Source organism: Enhydra lutris, unplaced genomic scaffold (genome assembly GCF_002288905.1).
Source record: "Enhydra lutris kenyoni isolate GAN:26980312 unplaced genomic scaffold, ASM228890v2 scaffoldscaffold53, whole genome shotgun sequence".
NCBI classification, from domain to species: Eukaryota; Metazoa; Chordata; class Mammalia; order Carnivora; family Mustelidae; genus Enhydra; species Enhydra lutris.
This window is the reverse complement of record NW_019154137.1, coordinates 12,475,165-12,496,095: the sequence shown is the minus strand read 5'-3', so window position 1 is coordinate 12,496,095 and position 20,931 is coordinate 12,475,165. Positions and strand designations below refer to the sequence as shown.

General features: G+C 42.1%; 1 protein-coding gene across 2 annotated transcripts in view; it reads left to right on the top strand.

Annotated features, from left to right (window-relative positions):
• The window catches only part of LOC111157277 (zinc finger DHHC-type containing 9), a 34,934-nt gene extending 21,051 nt beyond the window's left edge, over positions 1-13,883 (top strand). For both annotated transcript variants that reach the window (XM_022518573.1, XM_022518571.1), the window contains 6 exons: positions 2,597-2,734; positions 3,673-3,721; positions 4,480-4,582; positions 5,423-5,526; positions 6,148-6,244; positions 10,151-13,883. In XM_022518573.1, the coding sequence (XP_022374281.1) occupies positions 2,597-2,734; positions 3,673-3,721; positions 4,480-4,582; positions 5,423-5,526; positions 6,148-6,244; positions 10,151-10,267 (608 nt within the window). In that variant the 3' untranslated portion in view covers positions 10,268-13,883. The remainder of the gene's footprint in view (positions 1-2,596; positions 2,735-3,672; positions 3,722-4,479; positions 4,583-5,422; positions 5,527-6,147; positions 6,245-10,150) is intronic.
• The last annotated feature ends 7,048 nt before the right edge of the window (positions 13,884-20,931 follow it).

Here is a 20,931-nt window from a genome sequence, read left to right as displayed (position 1 = left end):
ATTTAGGCAGTTTCCTCTAATTAAATATTATTTACTATTCCATTTTACTCATTATTATTACACTGCAATCAAAATGATTAAATTTAAGGATGTGGAGAAATTGGAACCTTCATATACTGCTGGTGGGAATATAAAATGGTGCAGCCACTATGGAAAACAGTTTGGCAGTTCCTCAAAAAGTTAAACATGGAATTATCATATAATCCAGCAGTTCCACTCCTGGATATGTGTGTGTGTGTGTGTGTGTGTGTGTGTATCTAAATTAGTCTGTTCAGACTACCATAACAAAATACCACAGACTGGGGAGCTTAAAAGAAATTTATTTTTTCACAGTTCTGGAGGTTAGAAGTCCAAGATCAGGGTGCCAACAGGATTGATGTCTGGTGAGGTCTCTGTCTCTGGCTTGCAGGGGCCACCTTCTTGCTCTGTTCATATGGCTAGTTTTCTGTGCTCATGCACTCCTGGTGTCTCATCTTCATCCTATAAGGATACCAATCTGATAGGATTAAGGCCTTACTCTTATGACCTCATTTAACCTTAGCTACCTCCTTAGAAGCCCTGTCTCCAAATACAGTCACATTGGAGGTTAGAGCTTCAACATATAAATTGGGGGGGGGGGCACGATTCTGTCCATAAAAACACCAAAAAAGAATTGAAAATAGATCAAACATTTCTGTATATCAGTGTGCATGGCCGTATTTCCAAAAGATGGAAACAACGTCCATCAACAGATGAATGAATAAACAAAATGTGGTATATCCATACAATGGAATATTACTGAGCTATAAGGAGGAATGAAGTGTTGATATATGCTGAATGTGGATGAATCTTGAAAACATTATGCTAAGTGAAAGAAGCCAGACAGAAAAAGTCAAATATCATATGATTGCACTTATGTGAAATATCTAGAATGGGTATAGAGACAGAAAGATTAGAGGTTACCAGGGTCTGGGGGAAGGGGAAAACAGAGAGTTACTCTTTAATGGGTACAGAGCTTCTCTTTGGGGTTGGTGAAAATTTTTGGAAATAGGTAGTGGTGATGGTTGCACAACACTGAATGTAATCAATGCCACTGAATTGTACACTTAAAATGAATAAATTGGCAAATTATGTATTATATATTTTGCCACAATAAAAAATCTAATAAAAAATTACTGAACTTAAAATTTCTGTACACATCTCTATTTCCTTATGAGAAGTTACTGAAAATGGATTTATTTTGCCAAAGGGGTGTGAGCTTTATTATGGCCATTGATACACACTGCCAAATTGCTTTTCAGAAAGGCTCTCTGAATTTATACTCCCACAAAGAGTATGTTAGTATCTATTTTATGCTATTCTTACTAGCACTGGATATTATTTTTTTATATTCTTATTTTGATAGATAAAAATTCTTATTTTATACTAGTATTGCACTGAATTATTAGTGAATCTGAAAACATTTAAATATATGGTTATGTGGTATTTAACTGTTTTTGCCCTTTGGCTATTTTCTTGAAGGAGTATTTTGTATTTTGTTACTGATTTGTAAGGCTTTCTCAGATACTAAGGTACAAAATTGACATATATTTCCATTGTTTTTTTTTCCTGTTTAATATTCTTTTATAGTATTTTTAACATGTATAAAATATTTTTAAGATTTATGGAGTCAAGTATATTTTTCTTGAACATCTGTGTTTTCCTCTATTAATTTTATGCTTACTTAGAAAATCCTTATCTGTACAGTGGATGAATGTTTATCTGTTCTTTTTTTAAAAGACTTATTTATTTATTTTCGAGAGCGAGAACAAGAGCAGGAGCAGGAGGAGTAGAGAGAGAGAAGCTCAAGCAGACTCCGTGTGGAGTGCAGAACCTGACTTGAGGCTCGATCTCACAATCCTGAGATCATGACCTGAGTCAAAACCAAGAGTTGGCCGCTCAACAGGCTGTGCCACCCAGGCTCCCCTCATCTATTCTTTATGGTTATTTTTTGGTTATATTTTGTTTTTATATTTATTTTTTAAACTTTTTTAGAGAGGTGGAGGGGGCAGAGGGAGAGGGAGAAAGAGAATCCTAGGCAGGCTTCACACCCAGCTCAGAGCCCAGTGTGGGACTGGATCTCACAACCTTGAGATCATGATCTGAGTGGAAATCAAAAGTCAGACACTTAACCAACTGAGCCACCCAGGTGCCGCTGTAGTTTTATCATTTTTTTTAAGCTAGAGGTTAAAGAAAAACCACACTACTCATTTTTCGAAATTTCTTTGGCTATTTTCACCTACTTATTCTTCCTGAACTTAGTAAGTCCACCTAAGATTTTTCTTTGGAAAAGCAAAATCTCTTGTCACCTGGCAGTGAGGCAGCTTGCTTGACCCCTCAGTGCCTTAGTTTCTTCAACTGCAATGTGAGGAAAAGAATATCTTCTTTTGCTTGACTTCCAGAGTGATTGTGGGGATCAAATGAAATGACTGAAAACATTGTGAAAAATAAAAACCAGTGTTTTTTATAATCAAAATCGGCAGTGATCTTGGGGGGTCTCTAAATCAGGTACTATGTGGATGGCATGCTATACTTTGTTTTGGAGGCTTTGGCACTGGACTCTCTCTTTCTCCCACAGAGCGCTTCGACCATCACTGCCCCTGGGTGGGGAATTGTGTTGGAAAGAGGAACTACCGCTACTTCTACCTCTTTATCCTATCTCTCTCCCTCCTCACGATTTATGTCTTCGCCTTCAACATCGTCTATGTGGCTCTCAGTGAGTATGCAGGGCAGTGTCTGTTGGTGAAGGGTGGGAAAACACTTTGAGAGCTAAGGGGAGTGGTTGGGTTTCTTGGTGGGACTTTACCATTGCAGAGGCACCCTAGGACCAATTAGAAGTGAATACTACCCTCTGCTCTCAAGCTTAGCACCAAACCTCAGCTCATATCAATCCATATTCCTGAGAATGTTGACCTTGTCATTGGCCTTCTGCTGAAGACCGAGGCTCTGATTACTGTACCCAGTAATCAGGGTACCCAGAGTAGTGGACATTTCTGAGGTGATCCCAAAGGTTGAGGAGGTATTTTGGCTCTGCATCCTTTCTTCTGCCTTGTAAGACCTGCTCTGTGACAGGTGGTAGAAGGGGTTATACAAGAGAAATGTCTTTCAGTAGCTCGTGGTCTACTTTGGGAGACAGAAAATACACACCCACATGTATGCATGTGCATGCACGCACGCGTGCACGCACACGCACACACACCAAATCACCCTAAAGCCAGATGGGGTGTGGAGTTAAAGGAGGCTTCTTCATCAAGAGATGAGTTCTCAGCTGGATTTTGAACAAGGGAGGTATATGGATTGGTGAGGAGAAAGGATTTTTCTTGAATATTTCTGATTTCTTTCATCTATGAATGAATATTCCCCATCCATGCCCATAGTTGGGGGCTCAGGAAAAGGGAGGGGAGCGGGAAGCTTGACTTCTGCCAGACTCTGTAGTCCAGTGCCAGGTCCCGCAGTGAAAATGTAAACTCTTTAGTGAGGATACTGCCAGCTTGTAGGTGAGAGTCCCTTGTTTGAGTGAGGGCTTAATCTCTTAGCAGCTTGTAACACGGGATAAGGAGGGAAGGAAATGAGTGGGTACTAGGATAAATGTGCATTTTTTTTTTTTACTAAAGTCATTGATTTTTCTTTCTACTTGTCCTCCCAATTTAACAGAATCCTTGAAAATTGGCTTCCTGGAGACGTTGAAAGAAACTCCTGGAACATATCCTCCCCTGGCAGTATGTCCCTGTGACGCCCTCTTAAACTAGTTTAGAGTAGGCTTTCTCTCTGCATTTCTCCCACCATCTCATTTTTTATCTGTTAGAGAGTGCCAAGATCTAAAATTTAAAAAAAAATGTAGTCTTAATGGTAGCAACCAGAATGGAAGATGGCCAGGGCTTAAAGGGAGGTCTTTCCCTCACTCCTTTCTCCACTGCCTCCCTCCCAAGTCCTTCTGACCCAGGCTCAGCCCTGCCTCCTCTAGTGGGCTGTGTTTGTTTCAGTACACCTCTTACATCACTTGACCAAAGCCCCCCCTTTCTGTTATAGCTCAGACTTATTTTGTACAACAGTTGCATTTCTGAGAAAGAGATTCCGATGGGATTTCTGTAAGTCACGTTCTGTTTTTCCCACCAGTTTTTCATTTATAAAGTTTATTTTTCGATGGATTTTCCACTGGCAGTGAAGGCCAACATTATTTAGCTTTGGCCTTCTTCTAAACTTTCTCTTCAAAGAGCTAATGATGAATAAACAAACACTTAAAAACACCAGAAACATTAGAGAGCCACTCGTAGTGAATAAATAGGAGTCCTTTACCTTTCATGTATCCAGTGAGTTTAGAATTCATCTGTTGTTATATATGGATACTTGGCCATTTCTGATATATGTTCTGAGAGGTAAAGACGGTATGATTGTTGCCATGAGGCTGAGGCATTGAGTCCTCTGGTGTAGCTTCTTCAACATTCCTTAGCATCACCTCACTGTCCTAGAAGTGCTCATTTGCTTCTTCACACTGTGGTCCGTCGTGGGACTGACTGGATTTCACACTTTCCTCGTGGCTCTCAACCAGACAACAAATGAAGACGTGAGTCAACTTTCCCTCTTCCTCATCACATATTCTTCCTTCTCCAAAGCCTGTGCTCTCATTACCTGCCCGAGAACGGAGTCCCCAGGGCTTGGTAGGTCAAGGCAGACAGAAAGCTGGTTTGCGAGATTGTTAAATCCAGTGTGTGGAAGACGAAGCACGCTGCTTTGTTTGGGAAGAAGAGGTTCAGTGATTGAGTGGGTACAAGGTCTTCAGCTGTTCATAGGTCCTTACAGGCTAGTTAGGGCCTCTGGATTTGGAATGGAGAGGGACAGTTGCACTGAATAAATCCTTGCTTTTTAAAACTTACCAATTAAGGGGCACCTGGGTGGCTCAGTCATTAAAACTTACCAATTAATCCATGTTCATTGTAGAAAATCAGAAAATGCAGATGAGTAAATCACAGCAAGTAAGTCCCCATAACTTTACCTCCTGGATTTCACCATGGTTCTGTTTTTTTAAGTTTTTCTCTAAATTCACCATTGTTAATGGTATGATTTGTAGTCCTCCAGACTTGTTCCTGTGTTTATTTAGATGAATATATATTTTGTATTTTTAATTGAAAATAATACATGCTGTTCAGCCTCTGATTTTTCACTCGAATGTCAATATTTTTCTATGGCTATGCAGGTATTTCTTTTTTTCCTGTTGTGGTAAAATATACATATTATAAAATGCACTGTCTTAGCCATGTTGAAATGTAGAATTCAGTGGCAGGAAGTACATTCATGTTGTTGTGCTACTATCACCACCATCCATCTCCACAGCTTTTCATCTTTCCATGCTGCAGGTGTTTCTGCAACATAATTTTTACTATAGGCCTTCGCTTTTATCTTGCAGATCAAAGGCTCATGGACAGGGAAGAATCGCGTTCAGAATCCCTATAGCCATGGCAACATTGTGAAGAACTGCTGTGAAGTGCTGTGTGGCCCCTTGCCCCCCAGGTACTCAGCGGACTAGAAGATTCTGGGATTCTTGGGACAAGCAGTTCAACCTGATCCTATTACCTGGCCTGATGCATTCTTTTTTTTTTTAATTAGAGAGAGAGAGAGAGAGAGAGAGAGCAAAAGTGGGGTAGGAGGGGGCAGAGGGAGAGGTAGAGAGAATCCTGAAGCAGATTCCCCGCTGAGTAGGGAGCCTAACACGGGGGCTCGATCTCAGGGCCCTGAGATCATGACCTGAGCCGAAATCAAGGGTTGGACACTTAACCGACTGAGCCCCCCAGGTGCTCCTGATGCATTCTTCTGAATGTGGCCTTTTGGGGTCAAATGGGTTTTCCTGGGGATTATCCCTTGGTGCCATACCTATATGGACCGCAGACCACAGGGATGACCTTTTTTTTGAAGGGATGACCTTTCATTCTTATTTATTTGTTCCCTGCCTAATGTGTTGTTCCCTGGTCTGTTGAAGAAAAAACAATGGAAGACAGGAGGCATGTGCTAGGAAACACTAGGCTGCTAAAGGGCGGGTTTATGTTTTCTAGCACACACAGAGAGGTTCTGGTTGGGGCAGATGGGTGGAGGGGTGAATACAAAGTGCTTTATTAACGGTCCTCTCTCCTTCAGTGTTCTGGACCGAAGGGGTATTTTGCCACTGGAGGAAAGTGGAAGTCGACCTCCCAGTACTCAAGAGACCAGTAGCAGCCTTTTGCCACAGAGCCCAGTAAGTATTCCTGACCTAACAGCTGAGTCAGTGATAGAAGGTGTATGCTAATTTATACCTTTGAAATATAATTAGGCAATTTCATGTCTAGTCATTCCAGCTTCTCTGTCTCTGCTTCTGCCCTGACATTGTCCTCAGATCTTTGTGCCCTTGAGGTGGATTAAGAGCAAATCATTTCTTAGACATTCTGTGCCAGTCACTGTGCTAGGTGCTAGGGATATGCCAGTGAACATGACAAACAATGTCCCTGATCTCAAGGAGCTCATTGTCTAGTGGGGATGTGAGACAAGAAAATATGCCATTGCTCAATGTTATGAAAAGTGACTCGAGGAGGAAAGCATTAAAATGCTGTCAGACCTAAGATAGGGGTGAGGGCAGTAGGTTCGAGTTAATGGAGAGGTTATCTTGGTGGAAGGGGGCTTCCTCCCTGGCATATGCAGATGTTGTAGAAGATCTCCCAGTTCTCTTGCTCAGGATATGCTTTACAAAGTATGTTCCTAAAAAGTTAGTATTTGACATTTCTTTTTTAAAAATTATTTATTTATTTATTTATTTATTTATTTGAGAGAGGGAGAGCACAAGCGGGGGGGAGGAGCAGAGGGAGAAGCAGACTTCCCGCCCAGTGGGGAGCCGGATGTGAGGCTGACCCTGGGATCATGACCCTGAGATCATGACCTGAGCCGAAGGCAGATGCTTAACCATCTGAGCCACCCAGGCGGCCCTTGACATTTCTATTTTTTCATAATAGCTTTATTGAGCTATAATTCACATATTATAAAATCCCTGTTTAAAGCCCCTTTATGGCTCACTGGTTTGTAGTATATTCAGAGTTGTGCAATCTTCACAACAATCAATTTTAAGACATTTTCATGGTCCCTCACCAAACCACTGCACCCATCAGCAGTCACTCTCTCTTTTCTTCCTAGTTCCCCCAACCCCATCCTTAGGCAACTATTAATTTACTTTCTTTTGCTATAGATTTTCCTCTTCTGTACATTCCATATAAATGGAATTACATCATGTGTGGTCATTTATGTTTGGCTTCTTTTATTTGACATAATATTTTCTCAAGGTTCCTCCATGTTGTTTCATTCCTTTATATGGCTGAATAATATTCCCTTATATGGATAATACCACATTTTATGTATACATTCCTCCTTTGGGTTCTTTGCATTTTTTGGTTATTACTAATAATGCAGTGATGAACTTTCCTGTGCAAGTTTTTGTGTAGACACATAATAATCATTTGTCTTGGGTGTATACACAGGAGTGAAATCACTGGGTCCTATAATAACTCTATGTTTAACCTTTTGAGTACCTGGTGGACTATTTTCCGAAGTGGCTGCACCTTTTTGCATCCCCTACCGGGAGTGTATGAGGGTGTCCGTTTTTCCACATTCTTGGCAACACTTGTCAGTATTTGCCATTTTGGTTCCAGCCATCATAGTGGGTGTGTGGTGGTATCTCATTATGGTTACGATTTGCATTTCCCTAATGATGTTGAGCATCTTGTCATGAGCTTATTAGTCATTTGTGTATCTTCTTTGGAGAAGTGTCTGTTCAGATCCTTTATCCATTTTTAAATTGGGCGACTTTTTTTTTTAAATTATTGTTGAATACGAAGTGTTCTATATATATTCTCTGTGTTAGTCCCTTATCAGGTATATGATCTGCGAATATTTTCTTCCATTCTGCGGGTTGTCTTTTCACTTTCTTGATGGTGTCCTTTAAAGCACAAAAGTTTAAATTTTGATGTAGTCCAATGTATCTATTTTTTTCTTTTGTTTCTTGGGCTTTTGTTGTCAGATCTAATAAACCATTGTTTAATCCAAGGTCACAAAGACTTAGGTCTTTGTGTTTTCCAAGAATTTTATAGTTTTAGCTCTTATGTTTAGATCTTTGATCCATTTTGAGCTAATTTCTATATATGGTGTGAGGTAGGAGATTTAAATTCTTTCTTTTGCATGTGGATATCCGGTTGCCTCAGTATCCTTTGTTGAAAAGACTATTTCTTCCCCATTGAATTGTCTTGGCACCTTTGTCAAAAGTCAGTTGACTGTAAATTCAAGAGTTTGTTTCTGGAGTCTTAGTCCTATTTCACTGATCAATATATCAGTTCTTGTGCCAGTATCACACCGTCTTGGTTATTGTAGTGTTGTAGTAAGTTTTGAAATTAGGAAGTGTGGGTAGTACAAATTTATTCTTTATTTATTCGATTGTTTTGGCTGTTCTGGGTCCCTTGAATGTTCATATGCATCTTAGGATCAGCTTGTCAATTTGCAAAGAAGCCAACTGGAATTTTGATGGGGATTGTGTTGAATCTGTACATTAATTTTTGGAGTATTGTCTCTCTAATAAGATTAAATCTTCTAAACCATTATTAACATGGCTGTCTGCACTTTTTTAGGTCTTCTTTAATTTCTTCAACATGTTGTATTTTTCAGAGTATAAGTTTTTAAATTTTATTTATTTATTTAGAGCGTGCACATGAGAGCAGGGGGAGGGGCAGAGGAAGAGGGAGAGAAAATCTCAAGCAGACTCTGTGCTGAGCACAGAGCCAAATGTGGGGCTTCATCTCATGACCCTGAGACCATGACTTGAGCTGAAATTAGCAGTCAGATGCTTAACCAACTGAACCACCTAGGAGCCCCTAGTATAAGTTTTTTTTTTAAGTTTTATTTATTTACTTATTTTTTAAGATTTTATTTATTTATTTGACAGACAGAGGTCACAAGTAGGTAGAGAGGCAGGCAGAGAGGGAGAGAGAGAGAGGCGGAAGCAGCCTCCCTGCTAAGCAGAGAGCCCGATGTGGGCCTTGATCCCAGGACCCTGGGATCATGACCTGAGCTGAAGGCAAAGGTTTTAACCCACTGAGCCACCCAGGCGCCCCAAGTTTTATTTATTTAAGTAATCTCTACACCCATCGTGGGGCTCAGACTCTTCTCCAACTGAGCCAATCAGGCGCCCCCAGAGTGTAAGTTTTATACTTCTTTTGTTACATTTATTCATAACTATTTTATCCTTTTTGGTGTTACTGCAAATGAAATTATTTTCCTAATTACATTTTTGAATTGTACATAGGGAGTATATTCAGCTGATTTTTGTATATTGATCTTATATCTTGAAAACTTCCTGAACTTGTTTATTCTAATAGATTTTTAGTAGATTTGAACTTTCTTTTCAAATAGAATCCTACTTTTATTTTTATTTATTTATTTATTTTTTAGAATCTTACTTTTAAAAAAGTGACTGATTTCTGTAAAGTAAATAATTATTCTCTACTTTGTCTTTCCTAAATTTTGAATTTTCTTTTTTTTTGAAGTAAAGCAAACTCTTGTTTATATATTACTATCATCATTTTGAATATCATTTTTCTGATGAATCTGATCTTAAATCATAACAATCTAAGTTAGTGATGCTAAGTTGAATGTAGGGCAGGATGGTATTTTAGAATCACTCAGGGGGCATTTCCAACCACATATACCATCTGAAGATTTTGCCAGGCTACCTTGTTTGGTTTAGAATCACTGTTCTAGTGAGCTGTGTGTTAGAGGGGAAAAAAAGATTGAGAACCACTGGGTCAGGCCTTGTTAGACAAGTATGTTATAACATTCTGTTGTGAAGGTGCAGGGGTCTGTGTAATTATTTGTGCCCCCTTTTATTATTATCATGAATAATAATGGAAACATCTATCCACAACAATGAAGAAGAGAACTCACACTTCGGTTGCATTCTGTTGAGAAGACTGTAGTTCAGTCTTGGTTCTGAGTTCGCTGCCGGAGGCTGCATATCTGGAGCATCAGTGTGGTTGATGGGTTCAGAGGACGAGTTCAGTATCTATGTATTATCTCTATTTGGATTTTAAGGGAGAGCTTTGTATTGAATTTGATATGTTCTCCTTCTCAGGCCCCAACAGAACATCTGAGCCCAAATGAGATGCCGGAGGACACCAGCACTCCTGAAGAGATGCCACCCCCAGAGCCCCCAGAGCCACCACAGGAGGTGACTGAAGCTGAGAAGTAGCCTATCTATGGAAGAGACTTTTGTTTGTGTTTAATTAGGACTGTGAGAGATTTAAGGGGAGAAGATAAACCTGAGACAGAGAGCAAGTGAGCTGTCCCTTTTACTGTTTTCCTTTGGTCTTTATTCACCCAACTGCACACTGGCATTTTCTTGCTGCAAGCTTTTTTTAATTTCTGGACTCAAGGCAGTCACAGAAGATGTCAGTCACCTCTGGTAACTGGACAAATGGGTCTCTTGGGCCCCGGCACTGGCTTTCCATGGCCTCAGCCACGGAGTCTCCTTGGACTCCCTTGTCTTTCCTCCAGATCCCAGCTCTCCTGCTTGGGATCATTGGTCCAATTCTGGGGTTAAAGGTTCTTGAGACTGGCTCAAATCCTTTCAAGCTGCTGCATGTCATGAGTCCAGAGACAGTCACAGAGAACCCTGACCAGGGAATCCTAATTAGATTCTTGGGGCCTTCAGAATTGAAGAGGCTAGAGAGTGGGCGTGGAGGATTCTCCTGGCTACAAAGTGCCAACATTGCCAGCAAATCCTTTCAGGAACGGGGCAGGTAACTTCCACTTGTATTTATTCATGTAGCTTCTCCTTTGTCTCCTGCCCACTCTCTAACACCCAGGCCCCACTCTTCCAGTTAGATATATGTAAGTAGTTACTGTAGAGATAACAATTCATATTTCTTGTAGACTGTCCGGAAACTTTTTAATACCTGTGCCATTCTTAGTAAGAATTTATGAGATGCCAATGGCATGGCCCCTCGCACTCTTTGTCTCATCTCTCCTCCTTTCTCGTTAGCCCCTTTTGTTTTCCTTTTGACTCCTGCTCCCACTAGGAGCAGGAACGGCAGTAATAAAAGTCTGCACTTTGGTGGTTCCTTTTCCTCAAAGGAAGCCTGAGTGCTCACTTAAACACTACCCCCTCAGACTCCCTGTGTGAGGCCTGTAGAGGCCCTGAATGCACAAATGGGGAAACCAAGGCACAGAGAGGCTCTCCTCTCCTCTCCTCTCCCCCTATGTCCCCTCAAAAAAGAAAAAAAAAGAAAAAAAAAGAATAACCAGTACTTCCATTAGGCCTCGGCTGAGTGAGGAGGGAAAGCCCAGCACTGCTGCCCTCCAGGGTAAACCCACTCCAAGGCCTTGGCCCACCTCGGGCTTGGTAACCACACGGGGGCTTCCTCCAAGCCCCACTCTTCCAGCACTTCCACCGGCAGAGTCCCAGAGCCGCTTCATCCTGGGGGTGGGCCATGGCCCCCAGTCAGCTCTGCTCAGGACCTGCTCTATTTCAGGGAAGAAGATTTATGTATTATATGTGGCTATATTTCCTAAAGCACCTGTGTTTTTCTCTTTCTAAGCCAGGGTCCTGTCTGGATGACTTACGGGGAGGGGGGGGAAGTGTAAACCAGAACTTTTAATCTATTTGAAGGTGATTAAACTGTGTCTAATGCAAACTGCCTGCCTCCTCCTTCCCCCTTCCATTTCAAGAACCACCATGAGGTTGTGAATGTCTGTGTGGGGGTGGGGGTGGGGGTTGAAGGGGTTGCTTGTTACTACCCATACTTCCATTTTCTAGGGGGCCCTTGTGTTGGAGAGATAGCTCCCAAACTCTCCATTGATCTATACCACATTCAGGCTGAAGTTTACCTTATTCTGGGCTATGAGAAAAGGGCTTTCAAGGCAATATACAGTGTTAACAAGATTGGGAGGGTCAGAGGGGATTATATTCACTGAAAAATACCTGTTCTTTATTAGGATATTGTTTTTATGCAGAGGGATGCTGTTAATTGCAAATGAGTCTTGGTTATTGAAGCAGGTTCATCAGGGCCTCCTCTTGGAAATACTTTGTTAGTGATCTTTTATAAGTGATGGTATATATTTCTTTTTAAATGGTCTAAAGTCAAGACCCCTTACCAATGCCTATCTCACCCTTCCTAGCTAATTAAAATTAATGAAATTTGGCTGCTTCCAGATTTTTCTGTATGTCTTCCTATTTTCCTTGTAGCAGGGGTTGAGTGTAATAGTCCTTAGGGAGAGACTGGCTCTGACTGACTCAGATTCCTCTCCTATCTCCCTCCACTTTCCCATTGTTTTTGTGAATCTTTCAGGTTTATCCTTGTAGTTAGAGTTTTGTTAGTTCAAAATAAGGCCAAGCCTCAAGAGTTTGGAAGTTGTTAGGTTTTTCCAGTTAACCTGACACTCAGATGAACCCCTTTTTAGTCAGTTCTCAGCCTACCCTGTCTCAGCCCATCTTTTCTTTTGGGTTAGGACAGATTCTCTCCTCGCTCAACTTAACCTCAACCACTCTTCTGCTGACCCTGAGGTCTGTCAGAGAAGCTTTCTCTCTGAGATGAAGGGTAAACCTGGAGATCCCTTATCTCTAGTGTGAAATCAGTTTTTTAAAAGTTTCTGCTTTTTTCATACTCCCTGCCCGCTTTATTTCCCTTTATAAATCCTCTGTATTTAAGGCCTTGGCCTGAAGATCTGTCCCATTCATACCACGCACCAGCTGGGACCTAGTCTGAGTGATGGATCACAGAGGGGACTGAAGAATTGGTTCTTCCCGGGGGAATAGGCCTTAAATTGTTCACTCTTTTCAATACCTGACATTCTTTCCACCTCTCCCCTTCCTCTACATCCCTTAAGTTTCCTATGTACCCCACTTCCCCAGGCCAGGGTGGCTGGCACAGATCCAAAACCCCTAAGGAGTGGTGGGATTTGGCTGTTTGGGACCATTTCTTCATGTCCATTTGGCTCCGGGGGCCTTCTTTGCCCTAGCAGAGAGTGTCATCTCCCCCTTCGCATTTTTTCCCAGTGGCAGATGTGGGTTCTAATTCTGTAGCAGCTAAATTCCATTCTTCCTGCCCTGCCCTTCCTGCCTTTGCCCCTAAGGTCCCTTTTCCTACTGACCAAATCTCTTTACCTTGTTGCGGAAAAAAAAGTATTTTGTTTTTAAATCTATTTTCTAACTTAAATGCAATTTAATATGTAAAACTCTGCACTTTTGTGTGAATCTACAAATGTGTATGTGTGGTAGGTTTTTCACTCTCTGGTATTTCTTAATAAAGAAATCTTTCTTTTTGGGGTGAAGCCAATTAATGAAGGAGACTTGCATGGTTTTAGAAATACAGGGATGTCTGTTTCTTTGTGCTTCTGCCTCACTTCTTTACCTGTGCCTAGTGTGAGTGACCAGCCCTTCTCCCACCTTTTGACCCCCTTCCTTTGAGAGAGCCCTCAGCCTGGTGGGACAGGGAGAGGGACCTGTCCTGTGTCTGGCACTCCTCTGGGACTGCTTAGATTGGCGCAAGTGGTAACCTCGCAACCTAGCATCCTCTATCTCCCCGTGGCCTAGCCCTATTAGTCCTTTTCTTCCAGCTCTGTTCATTTAATACTTCTGAGGATGGGGCCAGGCTAGGGAAAATCACCAAGGGATTACAGTAAATGGTTTCAAAAAACCGATAATTTGCCCTTATGCTTGGTGCTACTAAAGAAGAGCAATGCTTTCGATAAATCTAGAAGCATCTGTATCAGTTTTAAGAATACATTCTAGGGGTGCCTGGGTGGCTCAGTCGGTTGAGCATCTGACTCTTGGTTTTGGCTCAGGTCATGCTCTCAAGTCACGGACTATGCACCCAGCAAGAGGTCTGCTTGAGATTCTCTTTCTCCCTCTATCCCCCCTGCCACATGAGCGCTCTCTCTCTCACACAAAGAAATAAATAAATCTTTTTTTAAAAAAAGATTACATTCTAGGAACCACTTGGTATTTTTAGGCAGTAGGTTTTAGAAATAGTATCAAAACCTTAAACTGTGAATATCATTACTTTTAAAGGATGCAAGCCCAACTCACAAAAAAGAGAGTCATTGTGAATTTCACATTTTGGATAAATATGAAGTGGGAATGGGAACTAGAAATCTGTATCTGTAAATTTTCAAATGTCCTATAGGACATCAATGTAAGTGGGCAAACCTAGCGTAATTAGTTTGGCCTGATTACTTTACAAATCAACACAAAACATGTTTTTACAATTTTATTTATTTTTTAAAGATTTATTTATTTATTTGAGAGAGAGACTGAGTAAGCAGGGGGAGGGGCAGAGGGAGAAGGAGAGAATCTCAAGCAGACTCCCCACGGAGTGAGGGGCTCAATCTCACTATCCTGAGATCATGACCTGAGCCCAAATCAAGAGTTGGGTGCTTAACAAACTGAGCCACCCAGGTGCCCCTGTTTGTACAATTTCAGTATATACACTGAATTTCCAGGAATGCAACAACTGTATAAATTGAGAAAAGATGGTATTTTATTTGATTCAGAACTTTAGCAAGAGTTGTGACTTTCGAAAATCATGTCACCAACACAGTGCCATTCATGGATTTTTAAGTTGCCACTGTATTTGTCTTTCTTTGTAGCAATTGCATTCATAGTGGATCTACGTGTGTAAGTGGAAGCCTCTGACTGCTTTATTATATCTTTTAGTATAGTCTTGCCCAGGCATTTGCATATTGAAATATATATTATCTTAAACAAACTTCCTTTTTTTCTCCTTTATATTATAATTAGTATATTACATTACTATTCTGGAAATTATGTGTATAAGCAGGTTATATTACCTATGAAAGTCGTTTCAGGGTGGCAAAGGGTGCGTCACAAAATATTGTATCTACCATGGAGGATTGGAGCTGATAGGGTTGAGAACCACTATATTATATCAAAGGTTCCTTTCTACCTCTAAATATTTGGAAAACTCAAAAAACAAACAAACACCCCCCTCCCCTCACACCCTTAATGTGCTTTTTAAATTTAAAAACAACACATGCTCATTGTTGAAAATTGGGAAAGTATAAGAAAGTAAGATGATTTTAAAAATTACTTATAGGGGGCGCCTGGGTGGCTCAGTGGGTTAAAGCCTCTGCCTTCGGCTTGGGTCATGATCCCAGGGTCCTGAGATCGAGCCCCACATCGGGCTCTCTGCTCTGCAGGGAGCCTGCTTCCTCCTCTCTCTCTCTCTGCCTGCCTCTCTGCCTACTTGTGATCCGTCTGTCAAATAAATAAATAAAATAAATAAATAAAAATTACTTATAAACCCATCACCAAGATATAACTGTTAATGTTTTAGTGTATTTCTTTCTAGTCTTTTCTCTGTATATTTAAGTTAAGTAAACTCTACCCCAACATGGGACTTGAGCTCAAAACCTGACATCAAGTCTCATGCTCTACTGACTGAGCCAGCCAGGTGTTCCAGTGTGCGCGTATATTTTTAAACATAATTGGAATTCAACTATATACTTTGTAATCCTGCTTTTTTTTAAGATTTTATTTATTCACTTGACAGAGATCACAAGTAGGCAGAGAGGCAGGCAGAGAGAGAGCAAGGGAAGCAGGCTCCCTGCCGAGCAGAGAGCCTGATGTGGGGCTCGATCCCAGGACCCTGAGATCATGACCTGAGCCGAAGGCAGAGGCTTAACCCACTGAGCCACCCAGGCGCCCCCTGCTTTTTTTTACTTAACATTTTCCATATCATTAGAAATCATTTGAAAATACTTAATGATTCCATAACATATACACATCCCCGTTGTCAGCCATGTAGGAATTTCACTTTTCATTATTATAAATCATGTTGTGAAGGATGTCTGTGATTATTTCCTTAGGATAGATTCCCAGAAGTGGAATCACTAGAGTCAAATGGAGTACTCTTTAAAGCCTCTTGATGAACATGGCCAATTTGCTAGAAAGCCTGTCAGTGTTAGTCCCGCCAGCAGTGTATTGGAGAGCCTGCTTTAACACATCTCATTTAAACAGTTGGTAATTTGGGGGCGCCTGGGTGGCTCAGTGGGTTAAGCCGCTGCCTTCGGCTCAGGTCATGATCCCAGGTCCTGGGTTCAGGCCCCACATCGGGCTTTCTGCTCAGCAGGGAGCCTGCTTCCTCCTCTCTCTCTGCCTGCCTCTCTGCCTACTTGTGATTTCTCTCTGTCAAATAAATAAATAAAATCTTTAAAAAAAAAAATAAAATAAAATAAACAGTTGGTAATTTGATAGTTGTAAACTGGTGTCTCAGCGCCACTTCGTTTCTATTTCTTTTGTTAATAATGAAGTCAAACATTTTCTGCACCTCCTCTTTGCCTTATGTTTCTTGCCATTTGTATTCTGTGAATTGGCTGTCCAAACCCTTTCTTTTTCTTCTGGTGTTGGGGAGGTTTTCTTCTACTCGATTAGTAAATGAGAGCTTGGAGCTCACACTCTACCACAGGCCAGGAAATGAGGGGGCCTTGATTTAGAAGTGGTTTTACAATGTTGGAAACATGGTGTAGAATTACCTCCCTGACATTCCATGCCCCTGCACTTCCTTCAGGCCCCCTTCTCATTGCCTTTTCTGCCAGCCACTGCCCATCTTCAGCTATCTGGTCGTTCCAGTGTGACTAAAGGGTTGTGGTTTCGTGCCAAATTAGAGGCAGGGTGATTGTCATAAAACCAGGGCTCTGTTAAATGATGCTGCTAAAAGGAACATGTTCTCATGTACTCTTGCTCTCTCACCAAATTAAGTACTGTGACTTACCTGAGATCACATAGACAATCATTGGTAGAGCGGAGACCAGAACCCAGATGTCTGGACTCCCAGTGCAAAGAGTTCTCTGGCATAACACAGGTGCAGACAGAGAGGTCTAAATAACTCCAAGTGTCTACTGGAGAGCCTGTTCATTTATTTGACATTCAATAAGTACTTGTTGAAAACTGCGTGCTAGGGTTAACTTAAGGAGAAATTGCATTACTGACCCCATTCTCTTGTGAGTAAGAACAAACAATGATTTTTTTTTCCATTTTGGATTAACTTTACCAATGATCTCTCCATTTTAGGCATAGAGAGAGCTGACTATATATAGTCAGTCTGATATGGGGGTGGTTGTTGGGTTTTGTTTTAAACTTAAATCTCTTAAATATTTCTCCAGATCCCTGCACTTAGGTTGAACTGATGGTGGGGTTTCTTTAGCACAGAAAGTCAGGAAGTTGCCTTGCCTGGTTCCCACAGTCGAGTTGGCTGTCCTTTGTGAGGGTCATTGCCCCGGGCTCCTTCTGACGCTATCCCTGGCAGGTCCCAGAGGCAATGGTATACAAATGCTCTATTGGTAACTGTGAAGTTATAGGAAAAGATGAAGCCTACATATCAAGTGCTATAGAATTCCATTTATTTAGGGCCTTCCTGGAGGAGGAGTCTTGGCTGAGTCTAGAAGGGAGGCAGTTCCTTCCCACTTGATTGTGTTGTTGGCTGAATAATATAGAATGTGGCCGACGTTGTGTGAGAAGCTAAGGAGGCCTCTATTGTGAAGGAGAGGTGGGAGAGCCACTTCTTTTCCCCAGCTGGGAAACCTCATACCTCATCCTGAATTTCCTGACTTAGGTGTGGGGGAAGGTGTTGGACCTCACTGAGACTACAGTGATCAGTGCCCTTTTTTCCTTTTAAAACTCTGTTTAGCTTTTGTTTTCATGCTCTTGGTCTCTACTGGCCCTGCCATGGCCTCCAGTCATGCGAAAGATCTGGGTATGGGGGTCTGTATGAGTGAAAGAGTTGGAAGCCATGGCTGGGGGGCTGGGCCAGTGATGAACCACACTGTTGTAGGGTTTGGCAAGTAGGAGAGAGAATTTGTGGAGTTGACAGCCTTCGTTGTGGGGTTTTAGGGGAGCTGATCAGAACCTATCTGGGGAAGTCTGAGGGAAGCTTGTGAGAAACAGGGAGAGCAAGTTCATTCAGGTGGGGTGTGATTTTCCCCCAGCTGCTTCCCTGATGGGCCAGGGAGGAGGAAGTTGCTCCTAACCTTGAACTGGGGAGGAGCTGGCTGGGCTCTAACTCTTTCTTCTTGAAACTGGCCTGTATCCTCTTCATTCTGGTAGCCCATGGATGTCCAAGGAAATTGCCTGAAGTAAGTCTAGTGTTCAAGGCTGATCATCCTATTGTGAACCGGGCAGATCCAGGGCTTCCCCCCACTCCTCATACGGGCTTTCTCTCCAACACCAGCCTCTCTGGGCACCAGAACTGACACCCTCTACCCTGAATCTCAACACCATCTGGGAGCTTGGATAGCAGTTTGCCTCTAGAGTGTAGCAGTCCGTCTGCAGACAAACGCATTTGGACATGGCCTTTGTGGCCATTCTTGAGTTCAGTACCCTAGAGGTTACAAGAAAGTCAGAAGGCCACCATTTATTGTTACCTTGGGCCAGAACTTTATATGCTGATCTCATCTGTATCTCTAACAACCCAAAAACGAAGGTATTATTAGATCATTATTTTTTAAATTTAATTTTAATTTTTAATTAGTTTTTATTGAGATATTATTAACATATAACATTGTATACATTTAGGGTGTGCAGTATGTTGGCTTTATATATTTATATACTGCAATATAGATTATTATTCTTATTTTACAGAAAAGAAATGTGTATGTATATGATTACCCCAAGTCATGTAATTAGCAAGTGGTAGAGCCAGGATTCGAAGACACTTTAGTTTAACTCAAAAGCCTTTGCTCTTGGTCACTACGTGAACTAGGGGTTCAAGGTGAGATGGGCCTTGAAGGAAGTGAAATAGAGGGAGCAAGGTGATGTGGATTTAGGGGATCAGACACATTATTATTCATTAGGCATTGATTTTTTACGGGACACTCTGCTGAGTATTTTACATACACTATTTCATTCAGTCTTTGTAACAACTTCATGGGGCTAGTACTACTTTCCTCACCTTACTGATTTGGAAAGTGAGGCCCAAGGAGGTTAAGTGACTTGTCCAGGATGACTCAGCTAAGGGACAAAGGCAAGACTTGAACTCAGGTGGGCCCTGACTCTTAACTGCTAGGCTTTGCCTGTCCTAGAGGATCTTCCATCTGCTGTCCCCAGGCCCTAGATGGGCCCAAGGTCAGAGGAAGAGCCCCATTGTGCTTTTGGACTAGTCCACTTCCACCCTTCCAAGGGGAGTTAGAGGCTACAGCTGCCTGGGCATCTGACATACTAGGCTGGGGGTGGGGGTAGAGGGTCTGCAGCTGGGATGACTCAACCTCTTGGACTGCAGCCCTTGGTTTGCTGGACTTGGGGGACCTCTTGGCATCTTCTAGATGTCCATGGGCTGGAGAAGAGGTTCCAGAAGCCCTGCCTGGAGGAGGAGCTTCAGGCCATGGGCTGTAGCCTCAGCTGGCACTGCCTTTCTCCTCCCTCAGGCCCTGGCCTGTAGACTACATTTCCCCGTTGCCCCTCCTTACCTGCCCTTCCCAAAGTCCTGTGGTCACTGGAGTCTTTGCACGACTATCTACTTCTAGCCTGTATCCAACCTGTAGACCCATCTGGGGCCCGATAGTTCTGAGATGCTCCCACTTTCCTCCCTAGGCTGGGAGGGGAGTTCACATCATTTTCTCAGTCTGATTTTGCTGATATTTTCCTTTCCCCAGCTTACACCTAATAGATAGATATTACCCAGGGAGTTTGAAAGGGTTAGGAATTTCCTCTGATAAGGTCCCCTTGCTGGTGTGTGAATTTTAAGTATTTGGGGCATTATTCAATCCCCACTCCCCACCTTCCCAGAAGTCTGGGCCAAAAGACAGCAGGATAATGACTTTGCTGCTGCCCCAAATTGGAGGCCAGAGGTTTAGGCCTATTTATTTGGTTTTATTTTTTTCAAAAGTTAAAATGTTGTTCCTTTTTAAGTAGATATAGAATAATAGATACTTTTGAGATTCAAATAAAAGAAGAATATAGAAAGCGAGCACTTCTCTCCCTTAATCCCCCAGTCCCATCTCACTTGTCTCAGCGGTAACTGTTTGGTGTGGATCTTTCCAGTTTTTATTCTTTTTATGTTTTCCTTTTCTTAAATAAAAATGGAATCACCCTAAAAATAATGTTTTAGTATTCCCCTTTTCCCCCATGATAAAGCACAGACTTCTTTTACAACAAGAATGTTTGTACATTATTTGTATAATTTAAACATTTTTAATTAAACAAAAAATCATGAAGGTTTTCCCTGTGTCACTAAGTATTTTTCTGCATTAATGGCTACATAGTATTGTGTGAACGAACTATATCTAACTGATTCCCCATTTGTGTTGTTTCTAATTTCTTACTTTTACAGACAAAGCTGTTGTATGTTTGTCCATATATCTGTGTGCACTTGTGTGGCTCTTTCTGAGGATCAGATCCTTGGGGGGCGGGGCATGGCTGGGTCCGTAACGCCATTACGGAGGGTCAGCTTGCCCTCCGGAGGGCTGAGGACCTCTGAAAGCTCGTGGGACTCCCTGCTCAACTTCTTCAACCTGTCTGAGCTACAGTTTCCTCCTCTGTAAAATGAGAAGATGACGGTATGTACCTCAGCGGGGTACTGTGATTATTATCTGAGGGAATCAAGGCAAAGTGCTTGATTTCAGGCACCAGTGTGGGTGCCCGCTAAGTGACAGTAGTCAGCACTGTTGAAGCTTTGAGGCTGGGCTTCTCCTTGTTTCTTTGGGGAGGGTAATGCTTGCCGTCTCCTGCTGCCCACAGCCACTAAGGGAAGTGGGGTGAGTGCAGCTGAGAACAAAGCCTGGAAGCAGAGTGGCCTTGTCTTTGCTCTGGGGCCAGCTCTCAGTCCAGTTTGCCCTCCCTGATGCAGTTAGCGCCGGCAGAAACAAAGGAAGCCAGGGGTCGTTGTCTTTGTCCCACCTCCT